The 17,289-nt window shown below is 40.6% G+C and overlaps 1 protein-coding gene across 1 annotated transcript in view; it reads right to left on the reverse strand.

Annotated features, from left to right (window-relative positions):
• LOC307232379 (EGF-like repeat and discoidin I-like domain-containing protein 3) overlaps positions 1–17,289 on the reverse strand; it is a gene marked incomplete at its 3' end in the record, with an annotated part of 120,773 nt that overhangs the window by 38,767 nt on the left and 64,717 nt on the right. Inside the window, exons 4-5 of the mRNA XM_080003369.1 lie at positions 11,004–11,117; positions 641–822 (exon numbers count right to left, since the gene is read on the reverse strand). Of these exons, the coding sequence (XP_079859495.1) occupies positions 641–822; positions 11,004–11,117 (296 nt within the window). The remainder of the gene's footprint in view (positions 1–640; positions 823–11,003; positions 11,118–17,289) is intronic.

The raw sequence follows: 17,289 nt of genomic DNA on the forward strand, positions 1-17,289 counted from the left end.
GCCGGGGCCCTCTATTCAGCTGTGGCGGTAATTAAATGCAAATCCAGGCAGATTAGTGAGCCATGACAGCGTTTTCACACGCACTTTAAAAATAACTAAAAATTTGATCCAAACCAACAATTATACTTTGACGCCTGAATTTAAACATGAATTTAAGGCGGAAAATCCTAATTACAGGACGGCAGGTTTTCAGTCCATCTGCTTCATGTTGTGTGTGCTGTGGTGCATTGATGATTGATTGATATGATTATCAATCAATAATCTACCTGCCTACCTAATGAAAGCCTACCTACAAATCTACCAACCAACCCATCTAACTTATAATCTGCCTACCTAGCTACCTATCTAACTAATAACCTACCTACACATCTAACTAATAACCTACCTACCTACCTACCAAACTAATAACCTACCTACCTATCTAATAACCTATCTACTTACCTACCTTCCTACCTATCTAACTTAAAACCTGCCTACCAACCTACCTACTTACCTATAGTACCTACCTACTTACCTACTAACCTAGCAATCTACCGACCAAAATCATAATTACGGGTCAGCAGCTTTTCAGTCCATCAGTTTTAATGTGGTGGTGTCATTTTAGAGTGCATTTTGTCCACCATTTGGAGGGAGTTTCTACCTGGATCCAGGGCCATCTGTCGTTTTCGGCAGCCGTCCAAGCGTTGACCAGGCCCTTCTTGTTGAGCCGGGCGAAGTAGGGGTACCACTTCTGCAGGCCAAACAAAGCGCGGTGGGTGGAGGAGGCCGTTATCTGCTGGTTGGAGATGATACCGCCCTCCATGCCCAGCGGCCCAGAGCATCCTGGGAACAGAACAAATTTTGTTACAGTCGAAGAATGTTCCCCGACATGTAAAAATGGCCAAAATCCAATACTCTCCGGATATAAAATATAAACACTAGTTGTAAATAGAAAGAGTCGAAACTCAACATTTTGAGGCATATCATCTGCTTCTGTACAGCTGTGCGATATTGACAAAATCAAATATCACAGTGTGTTGTGACTAAAACCTTGATATCCACAATTTGGGATATCAAGGTATTGGCCTTTCACAACATATTTACACACAAGAACTTTATGTGAAAGAGTCAGAGATCAGCACTGATTAGGACTAGTAGAAGAGTCTATAAAGTTCAGAAAATTACCAATACAATACAGCCTTAAAGACAAAATCTATCCCAGGTGATATGAGGCAATATTGATATTATAACAATACGTATATGGCCCGGCCTTATCAAATGCACAGCAGTCATGACATCTCCCTGTCAGTGTCGTTGCTAAATGTAATCCTTTGGCTCTCTGGGTTCCTATCACAGCATCGTCTGAAAGTCCATCCCCGTTCTGCTGCTCGTCTCACTTTCATCGTGGCTGAAGCTCGTCCTGGAGGCGTCACCGTGGGCCTTCCCAGTCGGACAGAACCCTTCTGAGAGACACCTCCTGATGAGGGGACGCTCCTCTTCAGTCGCGCTGTCCACATGTGGGGGAGAAATAGGTTGCTCCTCCATTTCGTCCATCAGAAAGAGGGAAGAGAAGGAAAGGTCCAAAAGCCCGAGGAGCTCCTCTTGGAGAGGGGCACATCTTCTCTGAAGTCCACGGTTTGCTTTGACGGTTTAAAAACAGTTCTGGGGGGGGGGGGGGGGGGGGGTGGATCGGTGTGACCAATCCACTTTATGACCAGTCTAGTTTTAGACCTAGACCTTCTCAGTACTTTTCTTGTCCTGGATCTTGTGTATCCCATTTCATCCTTAATGCGATAAGTATGCCCAGGGACAATAAGACCGTTTATAATGCACATTCCTGCGGTGAGTTGATTCTGACATTATCTCCACATTTTCCATTGTGCTGCATTTTGCTGTAAACACTTGTGTTTTGTTTTTATTTTCCCATTAAAAGAGGCTTCTTGGAACACAATGAAACATGTAAACATGAAAAAGGGGAAACAAGAAAGCAGAAGGAAGGAACAAGAGGAAAAGAAGGGGGAAATGTAATGAGGTGCGTATGAAATGAACAACAAATAGCAAACAGAATTCCATCATGGTTTTGGCAGAGCAACGTCTCAGTGACGAGCGCACTCATGTTTGCCAATGAGATGTTGTTGTCTGTTTTTTTACCCCAAATTGCTTATTTCAACACATCTGAAAAGCTATCAAAGACGTTTAGATAGTTTCCATTAGATCAGCCTGGATTCAATTAGGAAAAAAACACATGTGATGAGCATGAGAATTGGAGGATTTTCCTGCGGTTGTCGTAAAATAACTCATCTTGAGATAAGAGGGGACGCAGGTGCGATGAGGAAAGACATCATAAACAATTAAACTCAACTTTAAAGGCTTATTTTCACATATTTTAACTATTAATATTTTTTTTTCCTATGCATCAATTCCACAGTCAACGCCATACATAATTTTTTTTTATCACAAATAGCTGATTTTATCAGCATGTGCTGGCAAAAAAGTGAAGTATGCTAATCCGAGCTGGCATGGCCACTGGGCGTGAAATACAAAATAAAACCATTTCTCCACAGCCGCTCGGCCTCTTTGCAGCTGAGTGGCTGCGGGGTTTTTTGACGGAGAGTCTATGGAGCGAGTTAGTGATCCTGATGGGAAAGTCCACCAGAAACTCAAAAAAACTTTTAGCGTTCACTGTTTCCCTCTCCGTTATAGATGCTAACTAGTGGCCGTGGTTATCACCGCTGTCATCAATACGTAAACAACACCGATAAGAAAAATAGTACACAACAACGTAGCAAACTATTCAGCTTATTATGCCTTCTAACAAATATAAGCCTGCCTCAAATACAGACCAGGAGAAAAACTGATTGGAGCTGCGGCACTGTTTCGGTGTGGAGCTCCACTCCCAAACAAAGCAAATAAAACCAGTTTGTTTGTGTTCAATAAAAACACGCCAAGTGTGTTTTTATTGTAGATGTATATAATTTACTCCATTTCCTACTACTGTGTAGTAGATCTCAGATTTCTTCTTGGGGCACATGGCCTGCTCTGAGCTCTCTCGCTCTTCAGTGTTCCAAGCAGGAAGGTGTGCGGGGAAAGTATGAAAACAGTAATTGCCTCCTCAGCTACAACCACATGTGCGACTTTTAGGATAGCTACAAGCGCTCTCTTTTTTCACCATACATGTGTTTGCATGGCATGGCACCCAGCAGGAAGTTTGATTTAAAATTCATCCTAAAATATCATCAAATATACTTTAAATTAAACTGAGGGAATTAGACCTGAAAGCCTGCCTCTAATATAAGCCTGCTTCCAATACCTGGTACCCTCTGCAGTTGAGGTAAATAGAAATCCCGGTCACTATTTGAGGTAATAGGACCCAGGACCTTCTTGCTGCCTCACAGCAAGAAGGTCCTGGGTTCGATTCCCGCCTGGGGCGCTGTTGGCACTGTGCTCCGGCGGGTTATCTCCCAAATAGGAGCCTTTCTGTGTGGAGTTTGCATGTTCTCCCCGTGCTCATATGGGGTTGCCTCCACCTCACGTCAGTAAGGACCCCCACCAAAAACATGCACCCATCATCGTCTGACCAGCGATGGACACTCATCCCCAGGTCCCCGGGCGCGTCCACGAATGCTGCCCACTGCTCCTGGCTGTGCCCCCGGAGGAAGGACAAGCCAGGATGGGTCAAATGCAGAGGATCCATTTCACCGGCCACCATCAAAGCATGTGCGTGTGTGTGTGTGCAAGCATGTGTTGTAGTGTGGTGTGTTGCGTGACGAATAAAGACTGTTTCTTCTTTCTTCTTTCTTTTCTAATAAGGTACATAAAATTTGCATACATTTTGAAATAAATCAAATTGAATTTTAAATCTAATTTCACAAAATATACTGAGAGCTGTAAATTACTATACACTCTGCTCCAATTAATTGGAGTTGGGGTGTATTCATTTAATTAAATTTATTTGATTTATTTTGAATTCAAACATTTAAAATAATTATATATACACATATATAAATTATTACATTTAATTTATCGTTTCAATGTATTTTTCATTAATTTAAAAAATATATTTATGGATAAATTTTTTCTGTACAGATTTACAGTATTTTCCCCATACCTTGTTCACAGCATTTGAAGTGCAAGATTAACTTTAATGCAAGTTCCATTCCCGCGTTCATTCATTCGCTATATGCACACACAGAGAGTTCCAAAAAAAGGATGAGCTGAAAATATCAAGATCACTGAGAAATTATCTTTGAAAGATAGATAGATAGATTTGCTAGATCTAATAGATAACCTACCATTGCACTTGTGACAAGGTCTTGGTAATCTTGGATCGATTCGATCTTGACATGAAATGTTTAATGATCAATGTATTTATTTTCTATCCGACTCAACTCATTTTAAATTCCGTGCTGAATCGACGAAGCTACCATCGATGGAGTTTATTATTCACGCTCTGGTAGCAAGATGCCAAGAGGTCGTCTTTCAGTGGAAATCTCTTTATTTTCACTCCACAAGAACGTGCTTTTTAGTTCCTCAATGTCTGATCGATTGAACCGTGGGAGACAAGGGAAATGCCGCTGATGCTGCTGATTTCAGCTTTCATTTAGCTCCTGTGATTATTCATTTAGGCCAACCACAGAGTTTCCATTAGAGGCTCTGAGACCATGAAGGGGGGGAGAAAAAACACAGATAAGAAAGATGGAAACAAATGATTTGTTAGTAACTGCTGCCTAATGAAAGATCACTGTTTCTCCTTTGCTCAAACTGCTGCAAAACATCTAGTTATCCATTACAGCATCTGTTAATGTAGTGTTTACCGACCGTTTTTCTGCCAAGCCTCACTTTACAATGAAGTAACCCACTATCCTGTTAACCACTAAAAACATCACAACATCATAGAACTGTGCTTATTATTATTATGGCCTACAAATAGTTAGTGATGCATGGTTCGCAAACGATTCATAGCGAACAGTGGGAGTCACTCCGGTAAGAAAGGTCGAGGCACAATATTCATAATTGCATTATTCATATTGAATGTGACTGATTTTTAGTTTGCATACCACCTCAATGAATAATTTTGACAGAATTAAATGATTCTTGAGAGAATTCCGTTGACAGCTCGGCGATGAACCGACTCCTCTGACTCACTTCAGGAAGTCCTCCTCGCCGTGAGTCACACCTTCTCAACAAAAAGAACGAGGATTCGCATGACTCTTTGAGTGACTCTTTACTGAGTGATGCATCAAGAACAAAATCGAAAGAAATTATATAAAAAAAAAACGAGTCAAAATACTTTTGGAAATGATGGGAAGCTACGCCGTGACGACAAACCGTTAGAATCTTACTTTCAACAGAAAGGTGATCCGTAACACGGACAAGTAACATTAAATGGAAGATATAAGATAAAGATTATAATTATACCGTAGACAATATATCATTGTTTAAGTGCTGCGAAATCAACATGTGGGTGAGAGTGAATCCCTACGCATGCGCGCACACACACACACACACACACACACACACACACACACACACACACACACACACACACACACACACACACACACACACACACACACACACACACACACACACACACACACACACACACACCACACACAGGGTTCTCTAGGAGATAAGCTGCATTTTTTTTGGATAAGACTCAAATACATTAATTCATTCATTCATTCATTCATAATTTCTAATTTCTGCTCTACAAAAACATGTGGTCCAGGTTTGCTGTTAATATCTTACGAGTTGAATATCTTACTAGTCCATCTATGGCTGGTTCTAATATGATTGAGGCAAGTGTCTGGCCACTCAAGAACATTGGATCAACCTTTTGAAAAACCAAAACTAATACTGAACCTCAACACCACTCAGGTTAACATTTGTTTAGCTTCATAAAAAAGAAAAATTACATTAACCATTGTACATTGATTTTGTATGTCGCATTTGTTTATACTGAAAGACACGTTGAGGTGGAAAACAAGAGATAAAATGGGCATTCATTTTAAAATGTAATGTAAATGTAAAACTGTAAAATATAGGAACAAGGATGGACGAAAGAAAACATGGAATTAGGAAATAAGCTGCAAGAAAGGAGAAATAAACAATAAAAAGAAGTCGTGACATAAAGGTCATGGTTTATAAAATATCTTATGTCACAGAATACATCTCTGCATGTACCAATGTGCATACACTTACATGCATGTAACACTTAGTGTTTGAAATAAATGTTTCATTGTATTTTTTCTTTGGAGCAAAATACGCATATAAATGAATGAACACACTGATGAAAAGTCGTAAACATAAAAACACCACAACAGCATTGGTATCCATTCTATCCCCCACGGTAACAGTATGCAGAGCACAATGGCATTAATGCTGGAAAGTGTTACCGGTTAGCTACGTTTCCGTGAAACAGTGAAACGACACTCCCTGTGGGCATTCTGGTTCCTCACCAGGGCAGCCGGCTCCTCGGCCTTGTCCGGCCAGCGAGTTCACGTTCCCCTTCACTGCCGACGGTATATAAAGCGTGTACCTCCACCGCTTTGCCGTTAGCTTGGCCTTAAGCTTAGCACCAGCTCTGGTCCCCTGTTCCTCTGGTGTGGGGTAAATATTGCTGCCGTGCGCCATCGTTCGGAGTGACAGGGGTTGTCCATAACCATAAATATGGTTAAAAAATATATATGGATGGATTAAATGTATAAAATATAAGCGTTATAATCTTTCACAGTTTAAAAGGTCAAAGGCTGGAGGTCATATTAAAAAGAAAACGCTTTGTTGCCTGGCGACCTAAAATTGACAGCATTAATATGTCAATCTTGGTTTCCCTTACTCTGTTTGGCTTGTCCTAAAATGAACAACCAATCCAAATTCCACTCTCAGGTAGACGGGTGGGGCTTGATCAAAAAACGTCCCGGGCGTCGGAGAGAGGAGAAGCAAATAATCACCGTCAAGTGAACGGGAACATGCGTACAAGAGCTATACAGTTTAGAACTTAGCGGCTGACAACCAGTTATCCTACGGCTTGGACTTTTTGGATCGACAAGAGGTAAGTACGACTTTGTGTATTGTTTTCTACACTGTGACTTATTATTATAGTGTAAAAAAGAAAACTACCGATATTGCTAATCCCAGATAGCCATTGCTTTGCTTTCATACCGTTAGTTTTGCATTTGAAACCATTGGCTAAGACAAGCTATTCCTGTATCGCCATGAAATAGTGTATGGGCTTGATAAACGCACCACTCAGGCCGGCAACAGGGGTTTTGTTATTATTTTGGCTTATGTGCATATTGCAGTGAGTGTGTGTGGGTGTGGGTCCACAGTATAATAGTTATGGTCACGGTTTAAAGATGCTATGGGCTTGAGTTTTTAGACCAATAGAAATTGAGACCTAAAAGAAGTTATTGATGGGAACTAATAATTGTTTTGTTTTATTAGTGGTGGAAATTATTTCTATGTGCCTTTAATTCATAAGTGACTGACATTAATATTTCTTTGGTACCTGGACTAGTGAACAAAAAATTGTTTTTATTGCATTTGACGTAAACTTGTAGTGTCCTGGTTGCTCATATGTAAATTCAAGTTTGGATATTAACTTTATAAACGGACGTATAAAGTTAATACATAGGCTAAAAATTGAACAGGAGGCATATTCTTTTATTATACTTCCTTAAGGTAAGTGGAGGCAGCGCCAGTTACTTTAGTTTTAGAATAAGGGAAAAGAGGGCTGTAAGAATCATAATGATGTATAAGTACAGGTAATAGTGCCATTAAATTTGAAACTGTAGCCAGGGCTCTGCCCATTGTACTACTACACTGAGCAGATTCACCTAATATTACATAGCTACATGGGACAGGTGTTACAATAGGATAAACATAAATGTACACAACATGTGCAGTAGAAAAAGTTAAAGGTGAAAAAAAAAGTTGAAAAAAGAGTAACAGAACACACTTCACAGACAGAGCTACTGGAGAGGCTGCCACCAGCGTCGCTGCAGGTCAATATGCCCATCTGGTGTTGCCTGTTGGGCTTGACTTTGCCATGGTAAGATTTGAGCATATTCTTTCATGCTAAATGCAGTACCTTTTAGGGTTTCTGGACAATATTTGTCATTGTTTTGGGTTGTTCATTGATTTCCAATAAACATGCATTTGCAATAAGCAAGCTATGCACTTGAAAAATATCCCTTTAAGGTACATTTTGAACAGATAAGAAAATGTGCGATTAATCGCGATTAACTATGGACAGTAATGCGATGAATTGCATTTTAAAATTTTGATTGATAGCATTAATATTTACACATAAAATATACATAAACGGTTTCCAAGTCTTGTCGAGTGCTCAGAATAGAATACATTATGTAATTACAACGACCTTGAAACAAGTGATTTTGGGGGTCGCCAGATACGGACTTTTACGCCTCATTAAATAACCGTCAACAAAACTCTGTTGACTAAACTGGAAACCCTACAGCACCAACACATTAACATTTCAGTGATAATCACTTTGTCCAGTGGATGAATAGTCAAAAGTAGCTCTGGATGTAGCTGCAAAATTGTCATAGTCATATAGTCATATAGTCATAGTCGTAGAGATTCAAGATGTGTTGCTTAAACAACTCCGCTTTGCGATTCTGGAAGGTGTATTTCCCTAATTTCACAGGAGCTAGGCTAGTCGTCTCGCCCTGCAGCCTTGCATCGAGCTAACAGAGCGTGCAACCTGTCAATATCTCTGAACTGGACACACAAGGATGAAATTGGTATTGACATTCTTGTCTGAATCTGGCTTAGATTTTTCCACATAAAATAGAAACAAAAAAGTCCTTTCAAATCAAAAACCCACTATGAACAACTTGCAGCTTGTTTAGTGGCATGTGTTCATTGCCTAATATTGCTTGCTGGGTTTAACAATGAACATGGCTAGTGATGCAGAACTTGCCAACAAATCGTTCACAGAGAATGAAAGAAGAATGAAATGATTCTTGGAAGAATTCCATTCACAACACAGAGCAAAAGCGACTTTTCTGACTCATTATATCAACTGAATCAAACAAACATAGTCAAAAAAATTGAACTAATATTTTCACTGAGTCATTTCACTGAGTCACTCGTAAAGAGCCACATCTCCAAAAAATAACTTTTCATCACTATTACATCACAACAAACAAACAACTATTTAGCTTTTGGACATGGGGAAATTGTCTATTCAACCAGTGATGGCACCAGTAATTGACGGGTCAAACATCTATTTTGAGCCTTTTCAGAGGCACATCGGCGTGGTGGCACACAAGTTTCATGGTGACATTTTATTTCCAGGAGCAGAAACAGTACCCCTACCATGACCCGAAGTATGAAGCGGGGCTTGAGGGGCAGGGTTTTTAATTATGTCTGTATACCAATAATAAGCCTGTCATGTTCCCTGGGTGGGAACGCACAACCTCCCACTTTAACACAACAAACAAAAGGAAGAAAAGGCCTTTGAGCTTTCCTGTGTCTCATAAAGAGAAAGGCACTTTTAAAGTCAGCGACAGTGAACAGCTCTCTCTCTCTCTGTCTCCCTCTCTCTCGCTCTCTCTCTGTCCCTGTCTTTTCTTTAGACAGCCGAGGGGTTTCAAAAAATAACCGAGTGCAGGCTAGCAGATAGCGGCCTTCCCCACCTCTTAAATGTTTGCTCGCTTTGTTGCATTTTGATTATGTTTAATGGTGTTACCTTTAACCCTACTTTGACCTATCGCTCGCCATTATGGAAGCCATCTTTGGAAGCTTTCTTTGCGGGCTGAAGTATGAGCACGGTCTCGCCTCTTTGAAATCTGTCTGGCGACGGGGAGACAGGCTGGTTCTTCTTTAGTCATACAGTCAAATCTCCACAAGCCAAGGCGCGGTACGGTTTCACAGAGCCGCAGGACAGAGGGAAAGTTAAAAGGGGAGAGAGAAAAGATGGCAGGATCCACTAATCTGATGAAAAAGCAGATAGGCCCATGAAGTCTTTTGAATTTGTTTTTTCAAGCAGAAGAATAACCGTTACCTTGGAATACACCTGGGTTTCAAGCAAGGAATAAAGCGCAATGGGAGTGCGTTGATAGAAACGCCCAACGCCAATGAGTCTGTGAATACAAATAGAGGGAAACTGGAAGAAATAACAGACGGAAAGTGATTCATCCATGAGGAATTTGGAGTCCAAGGGGGTCCCAAGGTACCACAATCCAACATCCAACCTCGGTCTCTTGCAAAAATATCATTTACCATTTAATGGGCAAGGACTGACACGTATTCGCTTTGAAGTGTATTTAAACCCTCCAAAATTCAAATTTTCAAGCTTTCAATTTGAATAAGTTAGCAGGCACCCACTTACATTACCTCTCTTATATGTAGTTTTCCAACTGCAAGACCATCACCGTCCTCTTCATATTCCATTGTTATTACATGGCTCTGTGGAATACTCGATTCTGATTGGTCAACAGTGGCAATCAGTGATCAGTTATTTCTCAATAATGATCATTGTCACAGGCAACCGCTTCTCCGCCTGATACAATAAACTATTGACTCTCTGGGCACTTAAAATTGACCAATTTTCTCTAACAGTGACTGCAATAACTTACTTAAATACTTGGTGGTTCTTTTACCCATCCATCTTGGATGTTTCTTTAAATAATAGAACAGCCTTGTTAGGAAAAATGGAACGCTCCTCTAGCCCACCAGACGTCTTACCAACGTCTTTGTTCTTAAAGATTTTAAAACGTATCGGTCCATGTTTGGTCACAATTATAAACCACTCTCTTTTATCAGTATGTGTCTCCAGCTTTTCTAAGCAGGCCGTTGTTCAACCTTTGTTGAAGAAACCAAACCTGAACCCCTCCCTAATTCCCTCGTGATAACATGGGTTAGCAAGCGAATCAATATTCAACATGGCTGGAATGCATGTCCCATCATATTGCATGTACAGAAGATAAAAGAGAGCAAAAACGTTTGAAAAACTTTCAATAAAAGCGATTAAAAAAAGAGGCCAGAGCACTTACTATACTGGCAGTTCCTGCCCATGTACTCCCCCGGGCATTCGCAGGAGTAGTTGGCAACCAGATCTGTGCAGATGCCCGCGTTCTTGCAGGGGCTCCTCTCACATTCGTTAACATCTAGAGGAGCCGGGGAAACAAAAATGCACAATTTATTTATTTGAATCAGACATGTAGGAAATTAGAAAATACCTGCTTCTCATTAGCATGCACTGGTGGTGGAGAGTGTATTGAATTTGTTCCCTTTGTCACTTCATTCAGCCTGCCCGTGGAAGCTCACGGAGACGTCGGCTTTTTTGGAGGAATAAATCAAACGGCTCCTCGGTAGAGTGTCAGTGCTGGACACATGGGGCTAAACTTGTACTTTGCTGGGAAGAATAATATAGCAGTACACTTTCAACAAGTCCATAAAACACCCAGTCGCTCAGTTCGCAGGAAGGTCATGGACGTCAACACTTCTATTGTGGTGTGAGTGATAGTAGCAGCAACTATTGCAACTACTCGTATGACATTTATAATTTCTAACTTCATTTTTGAGAATTGCCTGGCTACAACTTTTTTCAGAAATAACACAGAGTACACTTCATCCTACATGTAATACCCATGTGACTGATTACACCAAACAGTAGAAAGTAGATTTTGCCGGTTATGGATATTTTAAACAAGACTGGATATTTGAACCTTCTATCTAAACTCGCTCCTCTTTGTTGAAATACATTACTGTCATAATTTGATTTATATCCACTCATCCATTGTTATCCATGCCCATATTATTGTGTATACACTGTATATATTTATTCATCCTGCACAGTATATCTACAGTCAATTTATATTTTATACCCACAGCTAATATTGCCACTTAGACCGAGCGATTAGCTTTTATCTGCTTTATCGGCTTCGGGATCCTGCCTTTAGTCTTCAGTTATTCATGAAAACAATAATAATAATAAATTAAGCTGCAGGCAGTAATACACAGGGTCCAGTTTAGTTGTGTTATATACGTATTACAGTTCTCCGGATTCCGTAAAATGTAGCAGGGGTGGAAATATGCAGGGATGTTTGGAGAGGACTGAGGGACTCTTTCTGACCCTGTCAGACCAGAGGTCACTGAAAATCGCTGATTCTTTCTATAATTGCTCTCCTATTGAGGGAGCCGCTCTGGGCTCGGGTTGGGAGGAGGGTGAGTTCAAGTTCTAGTTGTTGTGTGAGGAAGACCTGCCGCATCAGTTACCGACTGGAAGAAGCACCGGCACTCCTGCTGTATGATTGGCTGTTCGTGTCATGTGTTTGTTTCTCTGCTGTACGATTGGCTGTTTGTGTTGTGTCTTTGTAGGTAGAGGAAAACGGACTTTGTATTGAACTGTATCAAAAAAATTTCTCATAAATTCATCATCGTTGTCATGCAAGATTTTATTGTGAAAATGATCAATATCATTTTATCGCCCAGCCCAATCATGAAATACGGAAAACGTTGTGGTTTTTCTGAGTATATTACCATTTTATGGCTTCTATTTTTCCGATGCCTCGCTGGATTTTGAACACATCACTCAGTCGCACATTTCAGTGGATTCTACTCGACATGGTCACGAGTTTTTGTGGATTACTCTTTTTCGTATTTTTCGTGAATCCGGCACAGTAACGGGGACTACGGAGATAAAATATCAATCAAACTGATCAACAGACATCTACCAGGTAAAAAGCTACAGAAATATATACATAATCCCATGTCTAAACACTACAGAGCGACTACAGTGTACACTGAACACGGTGGCAATGGACATGGTCAATCAAAATCTTTACATTTATAGAAAATAGTATGATGGCATCATTAAGTGTCTTACTGTAAATCAGTCAAGCAACACCAGCTGAATATTTGGGATCAAAGTTGTTTGGTTTTTCTATAATATCTGCTCCGTATGTGGATCGACTTGGATGAAATATAAACCACAAGATGTTTGTGACTTAACGGTTTAAATCACACCTTAACCGTGTTCATAGCCTATGCCATTACTGTGTTCCAGATAGTTTTAGCCGGGTTGGACATATTGCGGCATGAAATCCATTTGACCGCATCTGTGATATCCATCAAATTTGGTTTTTCACAAATTTCTGCTCCATATGTGGATCGATTTGGATGAAACTTCAACCATGAGGTGTTTGTGACATGCCGGTTCAAACGAGACGTAACTGTGTTCGTAGGTTCTGCCAATGTTGTGTTTCAGATCATTTTCTACATTTACCGGGAACAATAAGCAACAGCAGCCATTTTGATTGTGGGGAAGCTGCTACAATTACAGTACATGGCATTATGACAGGGTTTTGATTGTTTCCACTGAAAAGGGACCTTGCATGAACTATTAACTTGACAAATGCCAACTAGAGCCTCAATCACAGTTCACAAATGACCAATCATCATTAGAGTAATAATACTATAAGTGAGTAAATGGTTTTCATCCACAAACAAACCCTAGTTTTTATCCAAATATGATTCTGGAAAGGTACATGCTAGTAAGTCCACAAGGATCACTTTATTATTATTGTCAATTGCGGCCCATTGTCAAAATGGGCCGCAGCAGAGAAATTAATATTAAGGGCCTTGCCGCTGGCTTCTTTACTGGACCACCCAGCGAGTGAAGGATGTCTTCAAGGGTTTGGCTTTTTTCTGCTGAATCACAGAAGAATAAATCCAACTAGAAAAAAACAAAGAACTAACCGAAAAGACAGTGGTTAAAAAAACCGCAATAGCCTCATCAGCGTTGTTATTCCTTGGTCGTATCATAGGTTCCTACTCCGCTATGTTAAAGGCCACCGGTTGGGTCCAAATAGAGAGTTTAGACCAGAAACTCAAATAGTCATGAGTGTGACATACCATGGGGAAAGAGAAAACACAGCCATGAGGAGTCCGCCTTTCTTTATGAGGGGCTATCAGCCCCTGGAAGATCAGGGAAGTGGTTATGGGGGGATGACTTAAAGAGGTGTGCTTTGTCATAAATCAGGTGGCAGAAATAGGGGATTACTTCAGGGATACAGAGTGAATCCACCCAGTGAAATCCTAAAAAAACGAGACATGAAGAGGAATGTACAGAGACATGTAGAGGTATGGACTTACAGGGGGGATATAGACTGTCGGGAGTGAAGTAGTATAAAGGGATGGAGAGAAGAGAGAAGGGCACTGAGCAAGAAAGATCAAGAAAGGATGTTAAAGAGAGAGATGGAGTTAGATTCTATTGCTTATTCAAACGACAAGGTACAATAACAGGCTTATAATTATGTTACAGATCCAAACCACATCTCTTTGTTTTAAATCATTCATGAAAAACGTAACAACATTGGTAGTTGACAAATGCATCTGGTTATTACTACCTAGTAAGGGTTATTATCTTCATCAGCGTTATAGTGTTTGACCTCTGCTTGGTATTGTCACTCATAGGACAAACCCTTTCTAAACCTCTCCCCTCGAGTCTATTGTTAGACACTCGCCGCGCTTCCATTGGTCCACTGGAGCGCCATGGTCCATGCCTTTCTCTCTCCTCCTGCTTTCCTTAAAAGATTGTTTCGGTCGGACAATAATGAGAACAACTACTAGTGTTGCATGTCAGGAACCATCACCGACGGTAAGCGCTAAAGTGGCTGTGGAGGAGTGTCTGGTGACCGCGTGAGAAGGTCTGCGCAGCCCAGTGGAAAGGGGTCAATAGAGCCCGTCCACCGGGCTGAACCAACATTCGCTAAGCCTCCACCTGCTGCCGCCCACCAAAGCACAAAGTGTCTGTCCCATACTCCTCTCTCTTTCTTTCTCTCTTTCCCACATTCAAGTTCTTTATCTATATATATTTTATTTTGTTTGTTTTATTGAATGTGTCTAGTATGCCTACTGCTCCTTTTTAAGATAATGGAAGGAAGATGAAAGTTTGATTTCACTGTCACAATGTTGTCATGGTCCCATATAGTAAATATTCTTAGAATATCACTATTTAGCAACAAAAAATAAAAAGATACCTCACAGACCGTTTTGTTGCTAATTTTGTACAAAGTAGACTTAAATTAGAAAGCTTGCGGCTAATTCTTGAAAAAGTCCTTGAGGGTCAAAATATGAATGTTTACTTTGCAGCAGCCGTTGCTCTACCTCCCCAATACAGACTGAAAATAAAAATGTGGTTTATAAATACACAGAAGGAGGTGCAGTATCTGAGAAGCTTTGATCGAGGCTTTTCTCCGGATCATTTAGAAAGGAGGTAACGATCACATATTTCCTTCTCCATAACATAAACAGGCTATTTCACTTTATAACCACCTCCACGCATCCTAAAGCCCCCATTACGTAGGTTTCACTTTCTCCTTAATGTGTGCAAGCACATCTGCGTTTCAAGATGAAGGATACAATATTAAACTTGGTTTGGTAAAGGATTAAGAGTAATGTATTCCAAGGACACAGCCTTTTTTATTTTTTTTCTAAAAGAACAGGATTAGTCTAGCGGGAAGGTAAGTTATTCACGGCCGCCACTTTAGCAGTCCTTATTGAAAGCTATCTCAGAAATGCATTGCAGGCGCATCTTAAGTCATTTGAGAAGCAAAACAGCCGTCATGGAGTCAGATGGAGTGAGGTGTGGGGATGCAAAGAGCCCTCCAGAACGCTACTCGCAGAAGATGAGTGTCATTCTAAAGAGAGAGAGAGAGAGACAGAGAGAGCTTCTCCATCCACTCCCAGGGTGTGTGAGGTGGATACAGATAAACGCCACACTGACAGCCTCTAACATAGGTAACACTTAAAGTGGAAATCCATCAGGTTATTATGTTAAAATAAATCCTGTATTTGATGCTTTTTTAAGCTGGGACTTGATAAGAAACAGCCATTCTATGGATTTTGATTTATGTGCTTTTCTGTGAGCTATTCTTATTGTTGGTGCCGGGGTCTGACTCCTTTCTCTGCAAAAATGACAGGCAGGTGAATTTGATAAACTGCTGTAGTGGTTGATATGGATGCATATTAACAAATAAGAACAGCATCCTCAGATGAACAGATAAAATAAAATACAACAAAGATGAATGACGAGACGCAACAAAAAACTGTTTTGAATAGAATGTTGGGATATGTAATGTAATCCCCAACAGAGATGCTTTTATGGATTACCACTTTAATTATGGCTATGGCAGTCCAATTATAAATAAATAGATAAAGCCTTTGAGAGAAAAATAAATAAAAGTGAAGAGACAAAGACATCTTGATGTGCAGGCTACAATGTTACAAGACCAAACCTCCCACAGAGCATTAGGATGTCAATGGTATTGAAAACCAGACACGATGACGAACGATTTGACATTTTAGCAGAAAGAATTGTGGCGTTTTGATTGATTAGCATAACGGAAATGACTTTCTCAGAGAGGGCAATTGGGAATCAATCCAGAAGCAGAACAGATTAAGTTGTGTGCTACATGAGCTGTCCTTTTATCAGTTAACAACCACTAGACAAGATCTAAATAATGCTTTTAATAATAAAATAATGTTCTATAAAACAAATTAAAAAAAATAAAACAAATGTTCTGTATAGTCAGTTTACAGTTTTCAGCCCAAGTCCTAAGGCCTGTCTCATTGTGTACAGAACATTCTGTCACCTGGGATTTGGGAAAAGGAAAACGGCTTTCTTCATCATCAGGCCATCTGCCAACAGGTCTTTCCCTATGTACGAGACTGGGGGTGGCCATGCAGAGGATAGGCCACTGTAAATTCTCAATCACTTTAAATCTTCCAAATGCTGGATAAATTAGTTGAGTATGTACTAAGGTACAAAGAGTTCACTAGCCTGAACATGGCGCTGGACCACCTACTTAGTACCCACACTGAACTTTCTAAACATTACAAGTACTGTGTACTTATGGAGCACTGAGTTCTTGATAAAGCCAGGCTAATAGCCTGGGAGGCCATAGCTCAAGAGGTAGTCGGGTCATCAAGTGATCGGAAGGTTGCTGGTTCGATCCCTGGCCCTCCCTGGTACTGTGCTGAAGTGTCCTTGACCAAGACACCTAACCCCCCAACTGCTCTTTTTGAGCTGTTAGGCACATTGAGCTGTTGAGCCTTGCTGCAGCCGCTACAGGCTCATGGCCGCCTAAATACAAAGAGCTAAAACCCCTACAACCTTCAAGACCTCTCTGACTGGCTCAGGGTAAAGGCTGAAGCTCAAACACTGTCGTGAAAATGGCACAGAGTCATCGGATTGAAGTGCCACAGCACCCCAAGAGAGCTAGGCAAGTCCTGCCTTCCTCGCAACCAGTCTCAGTTTATCATGGCTCAGACAAA

The sequence above is a fragment of the Zeus faber genome (assembly GCF_960531495.2).
Source record: "Zeus faber genome assembly, chromosome: 7".
NCBI classification, from domain to species: Eukaryota; Metazoa; Chordata; class Actinopteri; order Zeiformes; family Zeidae; genus Zeus; species Zeus faber.